Source organism: Melopsittacus undulatus, chromosome 9 (assembly GCF_012275295.1).
Source record: "Melopsittacus undulatus isolate bMelUnd1 chromosome 9, bMelUnd1.mat.Z, whole genome shotgun sequence".
NCBI lineage: Eukaryota > Metazoa > Chordata > Aves > Psittaciformes > Psittaculidae > Melopsittacus > Melopsittacus undulatus.
In genome coordinates, this window is record NC_047535.1 from 12,622,173 (window position 1) to 12,647,149 (window position 24,977).

A 24,977-nucleotide genomic window follows, 5' to 3' on the forward strand; every position below is an offset into this window, starting at 1 on the left:
ATACCCAGCTTCCACCCAGGTCTTGGAAGTCTTGGTCCTCAGGAGCTGAAGAGTAAGATGCTATTTGGAGGAAGGGTCTGTGTATGTTTGCACTGCCTGTGCGCTGTTCTATAGGCATTGCTGTCTGGCTTTGTGGTCTGCTCCTCTGAGGCCTTTCTTACAGTGTTCACAATTTCAGAGGTAAAAGAAAATCACCAAGGTGAAAACTGGACCCCATAACCTGTGACTGGGCAAAGCACTGGGCTTGTGATGGAATCTTTTCATTGAATTGGCTTGCTGGTCTATCGAGCAGCAGTTCGATAATGTGATCATCTCCTCAAAACTATATTGAAAAGCAAGGAAAAGGCTAAACCCTGCTTCACGTTGAGATTTATGTTGCTGATGCTCATAGCTCCAAACTAGAGCTTCAAAATATGAAACCAGCCTCCAGACTTGATGGATTCATGTGGGTATAATCTTGAGATATAGGGTATATTGCACGTAGTTCTTGGAGAGCACTACTAGTGGACACCTGCCCTGTCATATGTGTGAGTCAGCAACACAAATGTGCATTCTGCTTGTTCAGCTGGACTTCTTCCATAAACTCAGTGAGTAATTTCTCTGCCAGGAACGTAAAAAATTAAGTATAAAGCTGATTGAATAAAACTCATGTCCTTTACAGAAAACCTTCTAAAGTAAGATCTACTTTGTTGTCAGTATTACCTGGTATTATAAAGGAAATACAATATCCAAATTGAATAGTTTTTTGGCAACTGATGCCAAGATAGGGTTTCAGAGCATGCAAGACAGGCACAGAGTTTCACACGTTTGGAAGGTGAAGGTCTGCTTTGTAACCTCTGCAGTGTGTGGATCAGTGCATGTGCCCAAAGAAAATATATTGTGTATCTTGATTTATATTTGGACATTGATACTGAAGAAATTACAAATGAATGCACAAACTCTTGAAAAAGCTGCAGTAAATGTGGTGGTGAATCTGAAAATTATCAGTTGAAAGGTCTCTGAACAGCAGCATCCTGTTCTAATAAGGCTGTTCAAGTACAGGGAACTCTTTGGTGGTTTTGAGCTGTCCAGTGCAGTGAAATCTTACACTGAAAAATGCCTTCAGAAAACTAACATCTTTGTCTGGTTAATCATGTTCTGAAGTGAGGAGATCCCAAAGCTGTGGTTGCATGTGTGCCATTCATTTTATGCTCTTGCTGTTTGCATTCAGATGAAGTCTTTAAATGTATGATCACATAGGTACTCTTGATGCAGGGGTTTTTCATTAATACTTCATACAAATATGTGATGGTTTTAATGATTGCAGATTATTGTTTGCCAGGCACTCAGAGTGATTTGTATTAAGTGAATTATACTTGCTCAGTTCAGTAAAGGTTAAACATAGAGTAATTATGGAGATTTTTCTGGTAGTAGATTCCACAAAATAATGTAATTTGCTGTCTAATTTTATCTGCTGTACTTTACCAACACTGCAAATAGATTATAAGATGTTTGGGGAATAGTAATGTAAAAGGGGGGAGTCAAAACCTCAGGGTATAGCTGGCTATTTGAATACAGTAAATTAATAAAGACTCACTATGTTTGGTGATAATGAAACGCAAAAAAACCCATGTGAGTGAATATCCAAAGTAGCTCCAGTAATTGTATATGACTGTGTAACTGAGGGCTGTATGGAATGCATATAAAAGATTTGAATTTGATTTTCCTGTTCCCTGACATTTGAATGATCAGTCTTTGTTGTTTTTAATGACACTTTAAATTATGTTATCATTTTTACATTAAGCTGATTCTTTGTCTCCAGTGTCTGAAATCTGATTGCTTCACTCTTCTGTGGAAATGCTTCATTGTCCTTACAAAATTAAGATGTTTTTACTTTATTACAAAAGCACTTTTGCTTTAAGCTCACAGCTTTATGCATACAGAAGGAATCACCAAGGAGTCTCCCAAGTTAATTTCCTTCTTCCATGTTTTTAACAGTGGTGAACTTGTGTTGCATCACATATGGGTAAAATCTGGGCTCAGCTTTAGGTTTTCTTGAGGAAAATAGGGAAATGCATGGCATACAATCAAGATGCCTGGAAACTATAAAACCTTGCTTCTTGGCAAAAAGGCAAATCCATGTAAATGCTACTGTGTTACCCATAGTTTCTGAGGTCTTATATGACTGACTTTGGTGGCCTAACATGACAATGTCTAACAATTATTAATAGTCTTAGTAACATCTTAATTGCTGGTTAATAAATAGTCTGCCTCAGTAGTCTGCTGCCTCCCTATGCAGATGATGCTTCACTTTTCCAGAGGCTGGCGATGGGAAGATGAGCATCATAAGTTGCTTGGAGATGGGTCATGATGGAATATCCAGGAAATGGTAGAAATCCAGAGGTTCAAGTATGAGGAAGGGCGTAATTTTCTTATATCTTTTTAGATGATCTTAGAACTTTCTTAGATGGTCAAATTTGCCTCGAGGTGGTGTAATCCATGATGTCTAGGTTCAGTTTCTTTATGCTAACTTTAGTAAACTTGTGTGGTTTAAAACTAATGATTTTACCTAGGCAGGATACAGGTAAATAGAATCATAGAATGGTTTGGGTTGGAAAGGACCTTAAAGCTCATCCAGTTCCAATCTCCTACCACTGGCAGGGACACCTTACCCTAGACCATGTCACTCAAGACTCTGTCCAACCTGGCCTTGAACACTGCCAGGGATGGGGCAGCCACAGCTTCTCTGGGCATCCTGTGACAGGGTCTCACCAACGTCACAGTAAAGAGCTTTCTTGTATCCAACCTGAACTTACCCTGTTTAAGTTTAAACTGTCCTGGGTTCAGCAGTAGCAGTCATTTTTCTCCTTCTTGGTAGCTGGTGCAGCGCTGTGTTTTGACTTTTGGGCTGGGAATGGTGCTGATAGCAGCAATGTTTTTAGTAACTGCTCAAATGTTTGGTTTGTCCAGGGACTTTCTAAGCCTCATGCTTTGCCAGGGAGGAGGGTAGGTCGGGAGGAAGCAGAGACAGGACACCTGACCCAAACTAGCCAAAGAGGTATTCCATACCACAGCACGTCATACCCAGGATGTAAGTGAGAGTTACCCGGAAGGGCTGGTGCTCTGGGGGTTGGAGGAGGTATCAGTAGGTGCTCGGTTGGGCAGGGTGGGGTGAGTTATGGGTCAGTGGCTGATGAGGTGTTGTATTCTCTTCGCTTGTTATTTTCTTTGTCATTATTATTATTATTGGTTGTAGCAGTAGTGATTTGTGTATACCTTAGTTATTAAACTGTTCTTATTTCAACCTGTGGGAGCTACATTCTTTGGATTCTCCTCCCCAGCTCTCTGGGAGTAGGGGGAGCAAGGGGGGGAGTGAGTGAATGAGCTGTGTGGCTTAAACCACGACAAAACCCATCACCCTTTGTACTACCACTACAGTTTTTGAATACAAGAAATGGGAAGAAGATGGGGAAAAAGGTGAAGTACTTTTGGCAGCTCCTGTTCGCATCTCCTTTGTATCAGTTTTTCTTGCTTGTTCACTATTTATTATCACAAAAGCTCCTATTTTTTTTACATATTAGTTTTTCATCTAATTCATGATAGAAGGCTCCTGCTATTTTTTTTGGGGGGGGGCTGTTCTGACCATAAAATATATATAAAATTTGTATGTGTAGTCCTTGAAGCACTGTCCAGCAGTTCCAAAACAGATTTTAATGACAAACTTCTTGCTGTTTTCCTCTTGGCTAGCACCCGTTTGCAGTGCTGTCCACATGCTGCTCTACTTTTTCTTCAGGCATTCTTCCTTTTAAAGCTCAAATTCACTACACTACTACAAAATCAAGTCTTTGTAGTTCTCCTATTACTAGATCATGAAAACAGGATGACTTTCCTTATGGCGTACCTGGGTAGGACATCTTTCTGGATGCTTTTAAGACTTTCCTTCATTTAATTCCAATAAACATTTTGTTTGCTTTTAATGTATTGAATCAGAAAATTGATCAACAATTGTAGTAGTATCAAAAATCAATACTGATGTGGTAATTAGGTGAGTCAGAAGTCTTTGTGTCCTAACAATTCACCTTTCAAAGCAGGTGAAAGCATTGGTTCTACTAGCAGAATTGTAGTAAAATTTCAAATGGAGAATGCAATTGGGTTGATTCCTTTGTTTCTTTCTTTGTTTTTGGCTACTTGGAGCGATAAAGGATCTTGGAAACTTCTGTATCATGTAAAGGGGAATGATGTTTGCAGTAGGAGATGAATGTTGCTGTTGGCTGTGGGTACTATGTTTTGTATAAGATGCCACATATGTCTACTATGTTAAGCATTAAAAGTAGGTAGTTTCTAAGGACTGAGTTATAAATGCTTCCCCTTGTCTTTATGAGGGGGGAAATCTATACAGAAATGTTGTCATCTTGATGAATTTGTATCTTGAAAATGTTTTTAACCTGTATCTTGCTCTGAAATATTGCAGCTTAGTAGCTATCTTTCTACCAAAATGCAATTACTATGTGTTACACCATGTGCGCTTCTTTCCTGATGTTGTACAGGTATAAGTCTGTCATGCTACAGCCTTTCATGCAACATGTTCCTCCAGCTGTATCTGCAGAATGCTGGGTTTTCTTAATGATGTGGTTGTGTTATTTCATTTTCCTTAAGTTCTACTTGCTGTTTTCTAAACACCTTGGATCACATTTAATTAAGAGCAACTGAAGCTGCAAGTGCCAAAAGATGAACTACTCGTGTGGAATTGGAGTAGAACTTCATTTTAGATGTGAAGCCAGGGTGTGGAATTTGATTCTCTAGCTAAAAATCCCTCACCCTAACATGGCTCCGTGTAAATGGCACCTACAGATATTGTGTGCAAACACTTCTTCAGCTTGCGTAGACATTTTGGACTTGCGTGTGCTTCTCTGGTGACACTGTTGAAGTCATTGTGTCTGTCAGCTCACCCATGTCGTGTTTTACACAGCTCTGGAAGATTTCTCCTGCTTGCGGGGGGCAGCCTGGAGATCAGCGAGATTACGGAACAGGATGCTGGGATCTACACCTGCATAGCGGACAATGGAAATGACACCATTGAGGCTCAAGCAGAACTTACAGTTCAAGGTAGGTCCAATACTTGATTTTCAGAGGGAACACATCTCCAGGTGACCTTTTGCAAGAGTTTTGTTGTGTGCTCAGTGAAAGACCCTGTGTTGTGGGGGTTGTGCCCCATTGAATACAAAATAAAACACATCCTTCAGCTTCTTTTAGTAGTGTTATGTGGTATTCTGATTTATCATTCAAACTCTTCATAATTTCACAAGGATTTAAATGGGAGTTTGCTTATATAATGCATCTGGTGCATGGTTAAAAGCTGCTGCATATGTTCATTTACTATTAAATGTGGTCAGTGCCATCTAAAGGAGAAGTGATCAGCCCCACTCTGACCTATCTGAAAACTGACCTGTAGTGCTATGACTTAGGTCTTCCTTGTCAAGGACATATATGAAGAGTTTTTCATAGTCCTTAAATATACTGTTGAGTTAGTACTAAATAGATATATATTTAAGATGATACATTTTATGTCTCTTAGCCATGTTTCAGAAGTTCCAGGTATGCTTCTGTGCATAAGAGGCAGAGAAGTTACAGAAATTAAGAAGAGATAACAAGAGTTGCTCAGTATTGACAAGCTGAAGTGTTCCTCTTCAGGAAGTGGCATATGGAGGGAGGTTTATACTGATATTCACAGCATTTCTGCTGTGTGACAGCTCTGTTTAACCACACCTATGTAAAACTGAACAGCAATTCTACACCTTATTAACAAACACATGGAGGGGAATACTCTCCTTTTGTTACATGTACGTTGAGCTGCACCTTGTGTTTTATTCCCCCTGGTCTGGGCACTAGCTCTCTAAGCATGCCTCTTGCTTTCTGTGCGTTACTGGTACAGAAGTCGAGCATTTTGGCCAATTCTGCCCTTCTTTAAAAGCTGGGGAAGAACACCTGAAGCCTGTAGTTTCTGTGAGGCTGCTCAGATGCAACAGAGCCCTACTTTAACTCAGTGTTTTGTAAGCCAAGAAATTCCAATCATGCAGGAAAAAAAGCCCTCCACATTTTAATTCCCTTGTTTCTTGAGCCAAAAGACTGAAGATGGTGCTCTGTCCTTTGAAATACTTATATGTTTGATGCAGTGGAGCACTTGATGGTGGTTTGATGCAACTCAGTGTGCTGTGTTTAATTCAGTTCTGACCTATTTTGCAGAATTGGCATGAGGCCGTGAGTTTTATGGGCAGTGGCAGAAATTAATAATATTAATGATATGATGTAATTAAGCTAAGCAAGAGATAGATAAGACTGAGTTATAACCTTAATGAAGGATGCACAGTCAGGTCACTCGGGGGATGAAAGTGAGCTTGGGAAAACTCTTTTGTTCCTTATCTAAACTAATGGAAATGATTTCTTTATTCAATTGTAGAGATACCGAATAGGTTCTGCCAGGTCTTTTATGATGAAGTTTTCTTATACGCCTGGCACAAAAACCCCAAAAGATTTTTTCTAATGCTTGAGTATTAAAATAGATTAAAGATGACAGAGAATACATTTTGGAAAGTTGCGGTTCTGATTTTACTTCTTAGTTCTAATCTTAATTCTGCCTTTCCTTTGGGAGGTTGCTGGAGAGAGTAATTGTATTTCTGCATTACTGTAATTTGGTGAAGGGTTGAATAGTTTGAATAACTATTCTGTGATCACTGTATCATTTTCTTCTGGGCTAGAAAAATTGCCATCTCTTCCCACCTAATAACTGCATGATTTTGCTTAATTTAAGCTTTTTCTGTCATTCTTAGAAATTAGTCTGGAAGAAGTTCATATGAGAAAGCCATTTGGGGGGTATTTAATTCCCTTGTCTCATGTATTTTTCTGCCTCTCTCCAAGTACCTGAGTGTGTGTGGGGATTTCAGTACCATGCTAGAGGTTGTACTGAGACAGTCAGTCTCTTTTTTTCCCTTTTATTACCATTTCACAATGCCAGTTCAGTAAGATGGGTAAATCTCTAGTTCAGCATGGGTAAGATGTCATTGTTTGACAGTATTAGGACAGTTGAGAGTGAAGCAGTGTTCCTGTTGATGCCTCTTAACTGTTAGAAGCTGTAAGCTTAAATTGGGCATTGAATACAAAGAATGCTTGTTAGATGTCACTTTGCTCCAAGACCACTTTCCTGTATCCTTTGACAAGGATCTAAATCCCTGGAAGCTAACAGGCTCTGTCTGTGATGTGGTACCAGTGGCAGGAAGCTGCCAAGCAGCCGCTGTGTGGGAACGATTACTTGCATCTTTGCACTTTCCTGGCAGTAGGAATGAACTGGCTGATTTTCATCTTTCATGGTAGGGTACCATGATGTGTGACATACCTGGGTTGTGTGCTGTCCTTAGCTGGCAAGAACTACCTACATCGTGATGTGCTGCTTGTGTGTTTGCACAATGTACCCCTTGTTGAACAGGTTACCCTGTGTCATTTAGAAGTATTTATGTTGCCTTAATGTTTGGGTTTAGAAAATGATTGAATTTTCCTGCATAAATCCCTGAAGGGCTGAATCTGGAAACGTGACTTTATTAGGAAGGATTACTTGACTAGAAAGGTACTTAAGGGTCCGGAAGGATATTACACAAATTTGTTTCCTCAAAGCTGAGACTTTAGGGGCTGAAATTGAGTGTTTCTGAACCCCATTCATGTTGGAGATAGTCTTTAGGGACAAAAATCAAGGGGATAAACGTGTGTACAGCATCGTACCTATCAGTTCTCCTGGATTTACTCTTGGGAGCAAAAACCATGTCATGGTCTCATGCTGAGCATGAAGGTACCTTCACCAAGGCATCTTACTTCCCACAAAGGGAGGCAATAATTTGCTGTCTGAAAACCTTTGGTACAAAGTCAAGTTTGTTTTATCTGTGTTGACAGAGTTCTTCCCCTTGCTGTCAACAGGAGGGGTGGTGCTGGGACCAGATTTATTTACATCACGTGTAATGAATCAAGATCACTAGACAAAGTTGTTTTGCTCTCTTCAGCAATGAAAGAATCTGTAGTATTTCCGTTAGATAAGGTGGAAAGTGATGAAAGAAAAGGTGGGGAAACAAGAAGTAAATGTATTTAAAATGCAATCAGCTGGCTTCTGTTCAGTCCCAAACCTGTGGCCTGGAAGAGCCATAGAGGCAGTTAAATGCTGGGAAGGTTAGAAGTTCATTCTTCATCTGGGAAATGTTTCAGATTTATTGCTGTGCCCGGCACCCCTGGGGATTCTATGAAGGCTGTGGCTCGAGTTAGGTCACTGCGTGAGCTTCCTGTCGCCTGCCTTGGTACTTGTGCTGCAGATAATGAGTTTAGAGGGAGTTTTCTCTTTCTGTTGAAATATTTACTGCAGTTAATAATGAACCAGAAAATAATAACCCCCCCAAAATTCCATTTTCCTTGTGAAATTGAAATGGCAGGTCTGAAGGCTTGAAAAGAAATGAATCACTGCATTACTGTGAGAAGACACAGAATTGCTGCTCTTCTGTTGTTATTACCTTGCAGTGATTGTTTGGAATAGCAGAAAGTTGGCTCTTGAGTAATGTAAGACAGCATTCAATGTCTGATAGTGTATCTTAAACACTAGGCATTAAGTGCCTTGCTGTGTTAATGTACTAAAATTAAAGATAGGAAAGTTTTATTTACGGGTCTCTAGTGATAAATTGGAGGTTGCACACAGCAACAGGCTGATCGCTGCTACCTCATTTGTGCTGCCAGGGCAAGCTGTATGCAAAAACCAAATGCAGAATAAGTGTTTTGATAGAATCGCCAATTCTGTGCTTTGAAAGGAAACCCTGGAAATATTTTCAGTATAGCTGAAATTGTACTAATGGCAAGTCCTTACTCCATCAAATAATACATATATTGCAGTGTTGGTCCTGCAGTGTAAGAAAACACTTGTGCTTCCTGTGCAAGGGCTGGGGAATAGTTTTGATAATAAAAGTGAGATGAAGTCTGCATTTTGTCTGCCAATAGGCTTTAAATTGATAGTCATTGACACAACTCTAATTGGGAAAGATGATGTTATGTCGAGGCAGAACTCTAGTTGGTTGTGAGCCTACACTAGACCAGCTGAAACAGCCTAGAAAGGTTGGACCAGATGGTCTGTGATGTCCCTTCCAACCTGGGATTCCACGATTCTGGGAATCAGTGTAGCACACCCAACGTGTGGCACACGCAAAACCATCCAGAATGGTGAAACTTGTAGTCTTAAGCACTTGGAGCAAGGTTCGGCACACTCAAAAGCCTGCATAGGTCATGCTCAGAGAGAAGCAATCTGGAATCTTTATGGGTGTTCTGCTTCTCTTTGTCAATGGTGTAATGTGTGTTTCTAGTCCAGGAAACACTTTGGTTATTGATGGCAGATTATGATTTTTAAGCTTTTGTATTTGAAGATATTGGCTTAAAAACTATTTGTGATTATATATCTATCAATATACGCATTCTATTTTGATTTACTGTTGTTCATGTAGACTAAAGCTGTTGATGAGGCTTGTAAAACAGCTTGAAAACTTATCTCCTGTTTACATTGTTATTGAGAAAGAATTCTTTGGTCAAACATCTCCCCTCTTATCATTAAAATAAGAAGAAAATGTTCCAGGAAAGTGTAAGTAAAGAAGAAAGAACCTTACTTGACCACTGAGGTTGCTAAGAGGGAGCATTCAAGCTATTCAGTCATTTAGTTTCTTCATCTTGCAGTTTTATTCAGTTTTATTTCCTAACCCACCTGAGCTAAAATTAAGACTGGCTTAAAATCAAACCAAAACAGTTGCTGAGGGAAGAGCCTTAATGTAAAGGATCTTAGACTTGTCTTCCAGTAGCACATTTATTCTTAGATGAGGTGGGTGCTTTGTTAAAGGTAATGCCATCCTTCGCAAGAAATTGTAGATGTTTGGAAAGCACATCAAACCCTGGATTAAATCCTGTAGCAAGGGAATAATACATCTGGGTAACTCTTTTGCATTAAGCTTTCAGTATTATGGGAAACAATTCTAGGGAAGAAATTTGACCCAAGACTGAAAATTGCTAAAACCTTTCTCATAGCTTCTAGATTATCTTCATCGATTTCTGTTTCTAATTAAGCTCAGTGCTGTATCTCGATAACAGGCTGCACTTCAATTACACATTCAGCAGATAACTGCACTAAACCTGATGCTGTCAAAGGCATGGACTTCAGAACAAAGTATTGTCTTTTCTGGTTATCTCAGAACTATTCTGGTTGAGGAAGCTGGTGATGGCAAAAAGAACCCCTCAGTTTCATACAGGTCATTTCTCTTCCTTGAAATTGTGATGGGACTTCCATTAGTTGTCTTTGTTCTGTAGTAATATAAAAAATGTGCAGTAGGTCAGAGAAATCTGAGGAGGGGAAGGTGAAGGTGTGATTTGGGTCAGTACCATTGTGCTTCACTCTATTATCTCAGAAGACTTTCTAGTAGTCCTTGCTGCTGCTCTTAAGTATAGTTTAATGTTTGGGGAATTGTATAGTTGACTTGTGGATTCAGTTATGGATTCAACTAAATATAAATATAGATACTTTGCAAGAATTTTTTGCTTCTTGCATTCATGTTCAGCACCAGTGGTGTTAGAATCATACAGTCCCAGAATGCTTTGGGTTGAAGGGACCTTAAAGCTCATCCAGCTCCAACCCCTGCCACAGGCAGGGACCCCATCCACTGGAGCAGCTTGCTCCAAGCCCCTGTGTCCAACCTGGCCTTGAACACTGCCAGGGATGGGGCAGCCACAGCTTCTCTGGGCACCCTGTGCCAGCGCCTCAGCATTCTCACAGGGAAGAGCTTCTGCCTAAGAGCTCATCTCAGTCTCCCCTGTTCTGGCAGGTTCGAGCCATTCCCCTTGGCCTGTCCCTCCAGGCCCTTGTCCCAAGCCCCTCTCCAGGTTTCCTGCAGCCCCTTTAGGTACTGGAGGTGCTCTCAGGTCTCCCCAGAACTTTCTATTCTCTACCTTTGCCTTCTTCAGCTTGGGCAGTGTGGCTGGAGCTCTTGTTGGTGAAGATGGAGGCAAAAGTGTTGTTGAGTACCTTGGTCTTCTCCATGTCCCAGGTGCCCAGATCTCCTGTTTCCTGCTGGAGGTGCTTTCCTAACCTGATCCCTGCCTGCTCTGAGTGTCCCTCTGTATTCCTCCCAGGCTGCTTGTCCTTGTTTTCACCCTCTGAGGCCTGTTACTAGTGAAAAGGTTATAAACAAATATTGAGAACCATACATGGAATGGGCAGGAAGGAGATGTTTGGTTAATTTAAGACTATACAAGTTACCCAGGCTTTACCTGGAGACCAAGAGTGACCACGTGCATGAGATGCCTAATTCTGAATACCAGGTGTGAATGTCCACACCAAGAAATGGTCCTTTGCATTAAGCAAAACATTGAGGTTTTGCTGTGTGTAAAGATACTGTGGGCTCATTTCTCATGCCCACTATTGTACCCAGAACATGGGTGCAGAGAACCTCCAGTTGCCTCTGCCCACTTTCTGAATCTTCCTCTGGAGCTGATGAACTGTTGTAAATTCTTTTGGTCTGTCTCATTCTTACCCAACACCAGGAGAAGCCCTTGTCCAGCTCTTGCCATGTTTCGGGAGCAGAGGACATTAAAGCTTGTTGAATTGTTCGCCACAACTCTGAACAGAGGCACAAAAATGATCATCTTCAGTTGCAGCTCTGAGAGTGATGAATGAGCTTTGGCACAGTTTGGAAGGAGGATTCCTTTGGAGCAGTGCGAGTGTTTAAAATTCAGTAGTGGTGTTACAAAGCAATGGAAATGGAATGTTGTAAGGAGAGCACGGGGAGCCTCGGCAGGCAGTGACCTCTGCCTTGCTGCTTGCTTCTGGGTTTCGGTGTTTAAAGGGGGCAGATGCTCTGTGAAGCTCAGGGCTGGGAGGGTTTTCTGACCTTTCCTGGGGCCAGGGTGAGCAGAGGCTGCTGCTGCCTGCTTTGTGCTGTGATGTGAGCAGTGTCTAACTCCTGTGGCCAGGGCAAGTACAGGATGATTATTGAACCCAGGTACTGAAGACAAGGGTTACGTGTGTGTCTTGTAGAGGTGCAGCCCCTCTGGTGTGACCCACCCATGGGTTGATGAGGTGGTGTGGAGGCTTCAGACTAGGTACTCATTACAGTAACAGATGGGGTTTGGTTTGAACTCTGCTGCAGGGGTATAAGAGGTATGTGCAACTCTCCACCCACTGCAGACCAGGATGAGGAACTGGAAATGGGTGTAAGCATCTCTCTGAAGCTTTGGCACAGGATGGGAAAGGCCACACTTGTCAACCTGAAATCATTCCCACTCTTTGATCACATCGTGACTGGGAGTGTCCTGCTCCTGATGCATTCAGAAACACCAGCTTACAGCACGTGCTCTTCCCAGCAGTGGTGACTTCCTGATAACCAGCAGGGATGATCCATGGATGTGGCAGCTCCCTGGGTGTGGACAGGGAAAAGCTGCCTGTAGCAACCCAGTGCAGATGGAGTCACAGTAGTTGGTAGATAATAGTATTGCAAGGTAGGCTTTTGCTCTTAAAAGAGTATCTTTTCTGAGTACCTGACACACATTTATCATAGGATCCCAGACTGGTTTGGGTTGGAAGGGATCTTAAAGCTCATCCAGTCCCAACCCCTGCCACAGGCAGGGACACCTTCCACTGGAGCAGCTTGCTCCAAGCCCCTGTGTCCAACCTGGCCTTGAACACGGCCAGGGATGGGGCATTTACCACTTCTTTGGACAGCCTGTGCCAGTGCCTCACCACCCTCACAGTAAAGAACTTCTCCCTTACATGTAATGTTAATTTCCCCTGTTTAAGTTTAAACCCATCAACCCTTGTCCTGTTGCTACAGTCCCTGATGAAGAGTCCCTCTCCAGTATCCTTATCATGAGGTTCTTAACATGAAACAGCCATCATTCACTAGACAGTTTGATTAGTGATTAGAAACTAGCGATTGATTGATTGATTGATTGTATTAGGGAAAATTGTCTTTATGTAATGTAGACACTGCATAGTTTTCAAGTGGGCTGTTCTGGCACCAGAAAACCAGTTGCAGAACAGCCCCAAATGGTGAGGTGTTAGTGAGGACAAAGATGAGATCTTTTCGGCTGTGTAATTGTAACTGGATTGCATGGGGGTGGGAGGTAATATGTCCAGAACTGCACATGCAAGGAGGATGAGATAGGTCTTGAATTTAAACCAAGCTTTGTGATTTATACAAATATCTATTTTATATATAAGTATATATATATATATAAAAATATATAATGGATATATAATATCTTAACATATAATATATATGTATTATACTTATAGACATATATATTTAAAAATACCAATAAGAGAGACAAACCCAAGTGATCAGTAACCCATGCAATTCACACAAATGGTTTTCCTTGTAAATGTTCTTGAGTAATCCTTGGGGATAATGAAAATGTTACTAAATTAAGCAGCAGTGTCTTAAATATCTACAATGTAGAAACTGATATTGAACTATGGGAATTGTAAAAGCTGGCTTCTCTTTCGGCTAGAATTTCTAATAACTGAAGGATCATCTTAACAGGGGTTAGAACCAGCTGCTGCTTTATGGAAAGAAATTTCCACAGAATGGCTTTTAAAATAGAATAAGCTAATGTTGTTATCAATACCTTTGGCCTAGACAGTCAGTTACAGAAAATGCTTTTTCTTGCTTGAGTTTCATATTTAGAGCTATTTGTCTAGTCTGCAACTTAAAAAATGTGTTTTTGAATCAGGATTTACTTGGCACAGGATTTACTACCTTGATTCTGAAGTTGGTTATGTGATGATTTGAAGTATCTTAACACTGCAGATTAGAGACACGTGCTGCAGGACAGGGCAGTCTGTTCTGCACCAGTCTTCCACTCACTGAAATGCCCATCAGAAATCATGCTGTGGAAATGACTGTTTTAAGTTTGGGAAGACACAGTGTGAAGGCTGCCAGCTCTGTTTACTGAGGTTCATCTTGTTTCTGGAGGAGCATTCGTTATCAGAGCAGGTTTTGTGGCTTCCTTTCCAAAACAAGCACCAGGCAGAACGTGGTTATCAGTATATTTATACAGTCTCAATTTATTCAGTGCCCATCAGTGTCCATTTTACATTAGAATATAGGGCCAAACCAATGCTTAAAAATCATAATCACAGAGTATTAGTTGGGCATTTGCTCGTTGTGTATTTTTGGTGAGCTTTATGCCAGCAGTGTGCATTGAGTGAAGAGTAAATACCACTTCCCATTCCCATGGGAATGTAAATGAATTTAAGGCAATTTAAATTAAAATAATAAAATAGAAAAGGCATTTGCCTGCCTGTTTTAGGCAGGAATAAGTCAGTGAGCATCTCCATTTGCTTGCATGAGGAAAATGAGGGTTGCTTTGACCTGGGGGAGGATCTGTTCCTCAGGATGGGAGGTTGCACATAGATGAGTCTCTCAGTGGTGGAATTAAGTGGTGGACTTGGTGATTCTGGAGTAATGGTTGGACTTGATGATCTTAAAGATTTTTTTCCAACCTAAACAATTCTATGATTCTGAAATTGATTCTATGATGTGTTTTCTGATAGATTGGAACAAAAAGCTCTTTTTCCATGAACTTTGTAACATCATACATGACTGTACATGGTACCTGGTATGAAGTGTGCTGTTAGGTTCCTTGTGAGCAAGGCGGGAGGAATGATGATTACTGGGTGGAAATTTCATCCTCTGCACAACTGAGCTGATAGTATAAATGATGTGTGGTTTTCAGGCAGCAATGTAGGAAAGGTAATCCATTAAGGTAGCCCAACAGCTTCATTTTCCAAGTGCTCTTGAATCCTTATTAAGGATTGAAGTATGTAGTAGATATCATCAGAAACCAGAGATAAACTATAGGGTTATTTATTATTGGTTTTATTCCCTATCAAAGAGATGTCAGAATTTCAATTACAAAATAAAAGTGGAAAGGTTCAGTAGTAATTTTTAAGTTGCATGTGCCAAAGACTTCCAAGAAATCTGAATGTGTGAACTGAGCAGCTCATTAAAATGCCTCTTCCTCCAAGTGAGAACTCTTTTTATAGAAATTGTACCCTAAATTGCAAGTATTTTCTCTGTACATCAGGGTCAGTCCTCTGTGTTTAATTGGTTGAATTTAAGTTTGATTCTTGGATTTATGGGGTTGAAGGTTGTGTTTCTTCCATTCCAACAAAGATGTTTGCATTGGTTTTGTGTTGCCAAATTTCATGCTGAGATCTGAGGGTAATGTTGAGCTGGAAACGCTGCAGAACACTGTGCATTACTTAAGCAAGTCTCCCGAGAGAGACCATCCCATAAAGCATACTAGTTTCTTTCAAGTTAAATTTTTATGATAGTTAAGCTGACTCTCATACCAGCAGATAATTTATTTCTCTAATGGGAACTAGGTTATTGCAGCTACTAGAGGTCTCATTATGAAAACTTCCCTGCCAATGACTACAGTTTATCCCAAAGTTCCAAAGATGAAGCAATTGGGTTGTAAGGAGGTGGGCTGTTATCTGTGGTGACTTATTCCCTGCTGTAAATGAGCTTGTCTTCAGGAGGAGAATAATGTAAAAGAAAACCACCATGAAGTCTTGATTACTTGACTAAACACAGTTCTCTGTTTAGTGTCAGTTGACATAAAACATGCTGGTTTGTAGTAGAGGTGGAAGCCTTTCAGGCAGGTGTGATCTGCATGATGAAGTCCTTACATGCTTGTCAGTGACACATTGAGGCTTAACCTTCAGGAATGTACTGAAAGGAGGCCTACAAGAAAATGTGAACAGAATCCAAGCTGCTAGATAGAGGAAAACTGGATTTCCAGCAGGGTAGTTAATGGCTAGGAAATGGCAGGAGACAATCCCAATTCATGACGGGCTGCTCATCTTTTGAGTTTTCAAGGGCTGACTCAAAGATTCCTTCCATGGTCGTTCTTTTCTTGCATTCTTAGGAGCTTAGGTACAGTCTCTGCATAGTGTTGACCAAAGCACTTACAAGGGAGGCCATAAATCACTATGCTATGTGGTAATTCAGAGCACCCTTGTGCTCCAGAAGTGGCATTCCATAGGTTATGTGCTTCTGACTTGCGTCAGATGGTTTTAGTTTCAGTCAAGTATTTTGTTCTGTAAATACAACTTGAAGTATAACGGTTCTGTTGTGTTCATCCTAAGTCACAACACTTGAAAGGCCCAAAGTAGGTGGCCTTGAACAACCTATTGTAACCTTACTGTCACTGGTAAGTTAATACACAGAACATAGGCTTACTAAAGTTTTGTCTTATAATAATATTATATATAGTATAACAAATGTATTGGCTGCAATGGCTGTAGGCATGCAAGTTGCAAAATCTACTCAAAGAGCATTGAAGGCAGGCTTTATGCATAATGATGAAGCCAAGAGGCTAGAAGTGCAATTTAGAATATGTCAGTCTTTGTAATGAAGATCTCTTTGGAGAGGAGTTTAGCAGTCCAGAGAGTCTGAGAGTGGAGCCAGTGCCGTTAAGCATCCATTTTGGTAAATTCAAATGTTTCATTACCAGCTCCATGTGATGCTTTAGGGACAATTTTTAAAACATAATTTTGACATTCCTATGCCCTTTGGGCAAATAATTTTTCTTCAGCTCTTCCAGCACATGTATAATTAATAACTTTGTTTACTGACAGTGTCAGCAGTAACATAGCTCTGATTTATAGCCGTTAGCTTTTGCTTGTTTGCTTCCTTTCAGGCACGTCATGAGAAACCACACAGAATAAACCACATCTCAGGATGGGGTCCTAGTGAGAAGATAATAGAAATACAGTGCAGGACCACTATCCTGTTGTATTCTCTTTGGTGCAGAAAAAAACATAGAGCCCAAATCATTGTGCTTTAAATAACGAGTTGAAGCTTTGTTTTGGACGGCTAGGCAGGAATTTGCATGGCACAGGAAGGGAAGATAACCACGGGAGGCTTTGAGAGATGGAGAAGGAGTGAGTTTTGTTATGCAAGATCAGGCTGCTGAGGGTTTGTGAGCTGCAGTATATCTGTCCTTGGCACTGACTGTAAATTTCCTTCCAGTCATACACTTCATCTGAATGTTGCATAGTTATTGCTCTACTAATTTGCTTAAATTATCATTAGTGTGATTAACCATTATAGGAGTGATGTTCAGAGCTGCTCATCTCCCTGCTACTTCTTTTGATTATAACTGGAATAAGATAGGCATCAACTCGGAGAATTACAAAAACTGAGGATTTAAATAATTAACCTGTTAACTTATATAAAACTCAGCTGGATGCTAAGCAAGTAGAATAGAAATACAAGGAATAAGGCTTTTATGAAGCCTCTTAAGTGGTTTCCATTGACCATTTTCTCTGTATTACTGGTTGTAAAACTCTGCATCATATTAATTATACAGTAACATTAAATCACTTGTTTGAGTAGTTGGGCAAAATATTGTGACTTCAGATGTTAAGCTGGCTCTCTTGCAAGATTTAAACCTGGTTTCTTTAGTTTCAGATTGGATTATAGTTGTTGATAATTGTTTTAAAAGGTAAAGAAATGTCTTTAAAGTGCAGGAGGATGGTCCATATGAAGTAGAACAGTTTTACACTAACACACAACAAGACTTATCTGCATTCACTGAACTTGCCCATTTGAGACTGATTCTTGCAATGTGGTAAGAAACACACCCCCGGCTTCCAACTTTGGTCATTCTGGGAAGCTGGGAAATTAATGAGAAGATGTGCTTTTGTGCAACTAATCACGCACTTTATAAAGATTGCCTGAAGTTTATTTTGTATCTGTATGCATTTAAGTTGTTAGAATCCAATCCCTTTTTTGTAAGGGAAATGAGAACATCCTAGCTTCGTAGGGCACAGTTATAGTGGTGTGCTGTTTCTAGTCAGTCCTAGAGAAGTTGAAAGATACACCCCAAATCCATTCTACCTTTAGCTCAACTAAAATGTAATGCAGAGTGTCCAAGATGCGAAAGCCTCTATTCCCTTCAGTCACATTCTGCTTTAGGAGTGTGTTCTCCATAATGCACTTGAAGAGCTCTCTTAGTGCACTCCCTTGGGAAAATCCTGCTGGTAATGGCACCGTAGGCTTTATTTTACCCAGCTGACACTTCAGTTAGTATCATACATATTAGTTAAACCTCCTATTGTAAGATGTGGCTGCTACCAGCTTTGATGCCTGAGGTGTCCTCCTGTTTGCTTCAATGAGGAGTGTGGCTGACATGGGACCATGAATGGGGAGAGTGAGTTGGAGCAACACAGAGGATGGGCAGGAACTGGGGGGCTTTTGGTCCCTAGGCTCTGGAGGCTGAACAAGTGTCTGCTGTCAGGACTGGGAATAGCCACACATTTCAAGTCCTCTTATTTTAATAGCAGCAGTGTGCAAAGGAAGGTGTGTGTCAGTGTTAGTGGTGTTATGCACATGGTTTTGTGAGTGATGGGACCACAGCAGTACAGCAGTAGCTGTGTGAAGCCAAGCAGAAGGCCTGTGTGTTTGGTGTCTTGTTCCTAACGGTGTCCGAAGCAGATGGCTAGGAGAATTCAAGTAAAGGGCAAGAATATTTGTTGCTTCCTTTGAGTAATGTCACATTCTCAAACCATTTGCAGGCTGGGGATTTTGATCTATATGTAGCTTCTACATGATTTAGTTATTCCCAATAGATTTCTGTCCTATTAATCCATCTCCTTCCCCTTTTCCTCCCATGTAAACATCTTGTATTTGCAGCATCCCCTGACACTGGTAGGACCAGCACCTTCTTTTTGTTGGTTTGAACTGATCTCTGTTAATTTTATTGGATATTCCTTTTCCTAGCTTGCATGGGAAGATGCTGAAGCAGTCTGTCCTTATCCCCCTGACACCAGACATGATTTGATAGCCTTTTATTGTATCCTTTTCATTTGTTCTCTTTTAGACTGCCGAGTCTGAGCTTGTTTGCTTGTTCTTTATGTGGAAGCTATTATGAAGTGGATTGTAATTAAGGTTATTTTGAGGATTTGGAAATTAGAAGGGACTTTGATATGAAGATAGGCCTGCATTCATTGATCTGGAAATGAAAGGATTGGATAACTCTGTAGCAAGACTACAGAATTGGTATTATTACAAGCAGAAACAACCAGAAAAGCATAAACTCTCCATCGCTCTTTTTACTTGATGAGAAAAAAGCATTTTTCCTTGTGGGCAGTTATTATAGGGATACAACTGGTAGTGTTGGAAGTTCCCATCAGTTTGGTGAATATGAGTGGGGCTTAGTATAGCAGTGGAGCCGATCAGTTATTTTTTACTGTTTGCAGACCTATGTTCTGAGTCCGTCCCCCCTGGTGATCCCAGGTAATCTGTATTCAGTGAACAAATGGTTTCATATCTGAAATTATCATCAAAATCTGTTTCCTTTTTGGCCTTTGCAGCTTCTTGGTCTCTTCCAGCACACAAATGCACTGGCCCACTGTGAAGACTGCACAGGCAAATAGGGCAAGATCAGAAGTTTCAAGGCTTGCTGTCTTCACCTTGACACCTCCCCATTGCCTCTTGTTATAGGGTGAGGGTATAAACATCTTAAAATCTTGCCATATGTGTTCCCCTGCTATTTCTCCACAGGATCCTGCTGCCTTGTGCAATGGGCAAACTTCATATACTGCTTTATTGAGAAAATACTCAATATTTGATTATGCTTTCCTTATTTGGGGGTAGTTCCATGATTTATTTAGCATGCTTCATCTCAAATCCATATTTATTTCTGTTTTGGTATTCAGCACCATGGAACCTGAATCATTCATAAACACTAATGAATGTATATTTGCGCACTGCTGAAATGAAGTGGTATTGAATCCATTTTAAAAATTGACTGAGACATAGAAAAATTAAGATGAAATGTATCCAGCTGTGTTAGTGCCCAGTGTGAGACACTCCAGCATTGATTTTTGGGATATGCATCTCTTAATACATCCCTCTAGAGCTGTGATGGGCATTAGGCACTGATGAGGGGCGAGTGGCTCCGCTGCTCCAGCCAGTCACCAGCCCACATCACACCACTGACGGGCTGCTGTCACTGCTCACAAACAACTTTGCCCTTGAAACATCCACCTCCCCAGGCCCACCAGAGAGGCACAGACAGGGACAGCATCTGAAGGCATCTGCCCTTCACATGGGGCAGTGCAGGCAGAGTTCTTCCAGCCTTGTCCTCCTCTTTCCCTGAGGCCCCAGCCTGCCCTGCCCTTGCTCCTGTGACGCATTCATCAATGTCTTTTTCTACTGCACTGATTGTCTCTAGTGTCCTACTAAATTCTATTAGTTCCTCTGGGGACCTGTTCTTTGCTCAGCTGATCCCTACCCTCCTGAGCTCTTCTCAAATCATGGTGCTATCAGTGGTCCCATTGCTCTCGCCTCCTTTGTCCAGCTGTTTCTCTTGCTGTGCTTCTTCCATCCATCTGTATCTGTCTGTGCCTGAATTTATCCCCCTTGGCCCAGCTTTCTCACCCCTTCCTACTGTTCTCCAGCCCCTTCTTCTTTCTTCAGGCATCTCCCTTCTCTTGGGCATCTTTGACAAAATTGAAAATCAAGTCTGTTTTTTCCTTCACCGATGAAAAAGATGTGAGCAAAAATATGTAAACTCGGGTTTGTTTGTGAAAAATGCAGTCAAGGAAGAAAATACCTGTGGAGAATTTGCCATCTTCCCATTTGGCAAGTTATAAACTTGGCCTTACCAGTGCATTTGGGTGTCATTCACTGTAGATGGAGGCCTCAGCTTTACCTGTAGCAATAATTCATACAATAACCGAACCCTTGTTTCACAGTCTGTTAGAAAAGCTCATCCTTAGTGCTCACAGCTATTTCCTAACTTCATGGTAACACTGCAGGGCCCTTCATTAAATGTGGTCATCATCTTTTTAAAGTCTTTATACAGCAATAAATGAGTAATGATAATGTGATGACACATTTTACTGAGGACTGAAACTTTGTGGTGGATGTGTAAGAACTTGTGTATCATGACATGCGCCTGCGATGCTGGTGATTGATTTAAACATATCTTTTAAGGAAAAAAAAATGCCCCTATCCAGAATGAGAATCCATAAATGCCAGAAGGTTTTATCTTCCACTGACTGGAGAAGTGCTGCAGATCATTTATTAAATAGTCTTGGTATAGGTGGAGGATCCATGTTGGGGTTATTTTAGAGGGGGCAGGTGGATCTAAACAGAATCATCCCAAACTTCTCTTGCAGCTTCACGTACAAGAGAGATGGTGCGGTAGTAACTGAAACGGAGGGTTTCAACTGAGGGTAGCCTTACACTGAAGATTGGAAGCAAGGGCTTAAAGGCCATAGGCTGGCATTGAAGAGGGCTGTCTGCTGCCTCCTCACCACACGCTCTTTATGTAGAAAATGAGGGCTCTGGAATTCCATAAAATTTTCATTGCCTTGGGTGCTGCTGTTAGAAGTTTAAATTTTGATGAGTGTTCTTCTGATTCAGATGTTTCCATAGTACTTGGAGTAAATTCAGGGTCAAACAGGCTTGGTTCCTTCTAGGAGGACCGGGAATGGAAAGCTTAATAAAACATAGACACAATGAACATAGTGTTTTAAATTACTGAGGCTTAGGTTCAGGTTTTCACTTCTAAAAATCATCCTAGAAGATGCTTTGAAGGCTTGCCTAGAATAATAATCAGAAATACCCCACTACTAAGAATTGTGAGCAAGCTCTGTTTCAGTTTATTATGATTGATAAGCTTTGATAGAAGATCTGGTTACCTCATTTTAGTATAGAAATCCATTTTGTCATCTGTTTTTTGTTATGAGTTCTTCCTTAATTGCAGAGTTCTCCCAGATAACAGCATGGTGATCCCAGACTGTGCCTTCAGGAGTTTCACAGAGGGTGTCCGTACAGAAAGGGTGGGCTCAAGCTTAACAAAAAGGAAATAAATCTTTGGTATCTAAAATTATAAATGGCCATAGAAGGGTTTTACTACAAGCTGTGGCTGCCCCATCCCTGGCAGTGCTCAAGGCCAGGTTGGATGGGACTTAGAGCAGCCTGCTCTGCTGGAAGGTGTCTCTGCCCGTGGTGGGGGTTGGAACTGGCTGAGCTTTAAGGTCCCTTCTGACCCAAGCCAGTCTGGGATTCCATGATACTTTTCATGTGTTGCTCCTGTGACATTGTGCAGCACACCTAAAGTCTTCCACATGAGCTGGGTGTCCTGGGTTCAGCAGTAGCAGTCATTTTTCTCCTTCTTAGTAGCTGGTGCAGTGCTGTGTTTTTTACTTTCAGCCTGGGAACAGCGCTGATGACACGGATGTTTTTGGTTGTTGCTCAGTAGAGTTTACTCTGACCAAGGACTTTCTGAGCCTCATGCTCTGCCAGGGAGAAGGGGAAGCCAGGAGGAAGCAGAGACAGGACACCTGACCCAAACTAGCCACAGCATGTAAATTGAGGGCAGCTACCCAGAAGGGCTAGATCACTGCTCAGGTCAGGCTGGGTATCAATCGGCAGGTGGTGAGCAGTTGTATTCTCTTCCCTTGTTATTTCCCTTATCATTATTATTATCGGTGGTAGCAGCAGTGGTTTGTGTTATACCTTAGTTACTGGACTGCTCTTATCTCAGCCCGTGGGAGTTACATTCATTCCATTCTCCTCCCCATCCCTCCAGGAGCAGGGGGAGGAAAGGTGGGGGGAGAGTAAGCAAGCGGCTGCATGGTTCCAAGTTACCGGCTGAGCTTAAACCATAACAGCTGTCCCAGGAGCTGCCTGTCCCCAGTTTTCCAATATAATGAAAGACCAAAACCCCACCCCAAACCCCCACCAGCAATCTCCTTAACAGCAAGGGAAAAAGCATGTTTTTTCTCATGCTAAGCAAGTAAAATAAGACAAAGCTTTCAGTTATGTGCTAATAGCATAAAAATCTTCCAATAGTTCTTCTCTAAGCCTGCTGGAGACAGGAAGCCTGCTAGGGAAAATGTAGGGTCAGCAGATGACTGAATGTAAAGAGAAGAGGGTGAGAAGGTGGCCTGAAGCAGAAAAGCGAGTTCTTGCTGTCTGTTCTCTGCCCCAGTGGAAGCTTTATTTGTTATATATATGCCTTCTGTTTTTTAAAGGAGAGGGAGCTGGGCAGAGGCTACCTGAAACTGGGGAGCTGGGAGGATGTATTTCAAATCAAATCCATGAAGTAAACAGTAAGTCAGCATCAGGACCAGATGGTGCTCACTCACAATTTCTCAGTGAGTGTTAAGTGTGAAATCCTGTTTCCAAGTGTGGTGTGTAACCTATCACTTCGACTGGCTAATCAGACTAAGGAAACAAAATCAGACTCGAGAGATTTGGTCAATGTGACATGAGGTTTTTAAGAAGACTTTTCGGGGAAATCTGGGAAACTGTGGATGAGTCCATCTGATGGCTGGACCAGTTACATTGACAACAATTGTAATAAAATATAGTAGTGTTAAGTGTTTGGGAAATACTGTGTGTTCAATCTGGTTGCATATATTTTGTGGGGAAAGAGACATGTTTTACTACTGAAAACCTTTTGAAGGATGGAAGGCTGAGAAAGTTGGGGCTGTTCAGCCTGGAGAAGAGAAGTTGTGTGGAGACCTCAGAGCAGCTTCCAGTGACTGAAGGGGGCTATAAGGATGCTGGAAAGGGACTCTTCATCAGGGACTGGAGCAATAGGACAAGGGTGATGGGTTCAAACTGAAACAGGGGAAACTGAGATGAGCTCTTGGGCAGAAGCTCTTCCCTGTGAGGGTGCTGAGGCGCTGGCACAGGGTGCCCAGAGGAGCTGTGGCTGCCCCATCCCTGGCAGTGCTCAACTCCCATGGCAGGGAGTCGGAACTGGATAATCTTAAGGTCCTTTCCAACCCAGACCAGTCTGGGATTCTATGTTGAGGGCTCTCCCATTCCCACAGATGTTCTGCCAGTCTCTCACTGAGAGTCTCAAAGCATAGTGCTTTGGACTCAGAGGAGATGACAGGCAGGAACACCTTCCATTAGATCATGTTGCTCCAAGCCAGCCTCCAGCTTGACCTTGAGCATTGGTCTCTGAACTGCTGGGATTTGCATGGGCATAAATGATTGAAGTTGTAATGTGCCAGCCTTTGGAAAATGCAAGATTGTAAAAAGCAGATTAAATGTTAGGGAAGGAATAAACACCTAAACAGAGGAATCTGTGGGACACTTAATCTGTTATAGCCCCATATTTTAAATTCCAAGAGCCATTCTTGTTTCGTCCCTTCTTAAGTGTAGCAAATCACTAAGGTGTAGTAAAGCCAAGGTGTAGGATGTAACAAGGATGATCAAAGTCAAGTGGAATGTCAAAACCTCTTCTTTTCTGTAAAATCATGAGTGCTATGGGGAAAGCAAATAGGAGAGGAGTGCTTATTTCAGCTGTCAAGAGCCAAGAGACAGCATGTGGTTGATTGATTCAAAGACGTGATAAATGGTACATTTTCTCACGAAGCATCCCATGGAACTTCCTGTTGGGAGCATTAGAGCCTGCTGGAGGCTTACCTGGATCCAGAGAGAGAGCAGCCAGGACAAGGTTTTAAAGGCAGAATCTAACCAGGGCTAGTAACATGAAGTTATCTCCTCTTTCTCAGGAAGTCCTTCATGCAGGGATTGTTTGATGCTGGGAGGTTGTCTGGAGCTGGGTCGCTGTTATGCTTTGCTTCTGTTCTCTCCTTGATGCTTGCAGTTGTCTGCTGTGTCGTGCTGTGAAACGTTCACCATGTTCTTGTGTTCCTAAAGGTGTCCTGCTGTTGAGCAGCCTTTGTTCAGCACCTCTTGGGGTACGGTGACATTAAAAGGAGCGTGAGCAGCAGCTCAGGGAGGGGATCCTGCCCCTCTGCTGTGCTCTGGGGAGACCCCCCCTGCAGCCCTGGCCCAGCTCCGGGGCAACAGCACAAGAGGGATGTGGAGCTGTTGGAGCGAGTGCAGAGGAGGCCATGGAGATGCTGCGAGGGCTGGAGCAGCTCTGCTCTGGAGCCA

At 41.8% G+C, this 24,977-nt stretch overlaps 1 protein-coding gene across 5 annotated transcripts in view; it reads left to right on the top strand.

Moving 5' to 3' along the window:
* NEO1 (neogenin 1) overlaps window positions 1-24,977 on the top strand; it is a 194,145-nt gene that overhangs the window by 89,033 nt on the left and 80,135 nt on the right. For all 5 annotated transcript variants that reach the window (XM_034065997.1, XM_034065994.1, XM_034065995.1 and 2 more), the window contains exon 5: window positions 4,949-5,085. In XM_034065997.1, coding sequence (XP_033921888.1) covers window positions 4,949-5,085 — 137 coding nt within the window. The remainder of the gene's footprint in view (window positions 1-4,948; window positions 5,086-24,977) is intronic.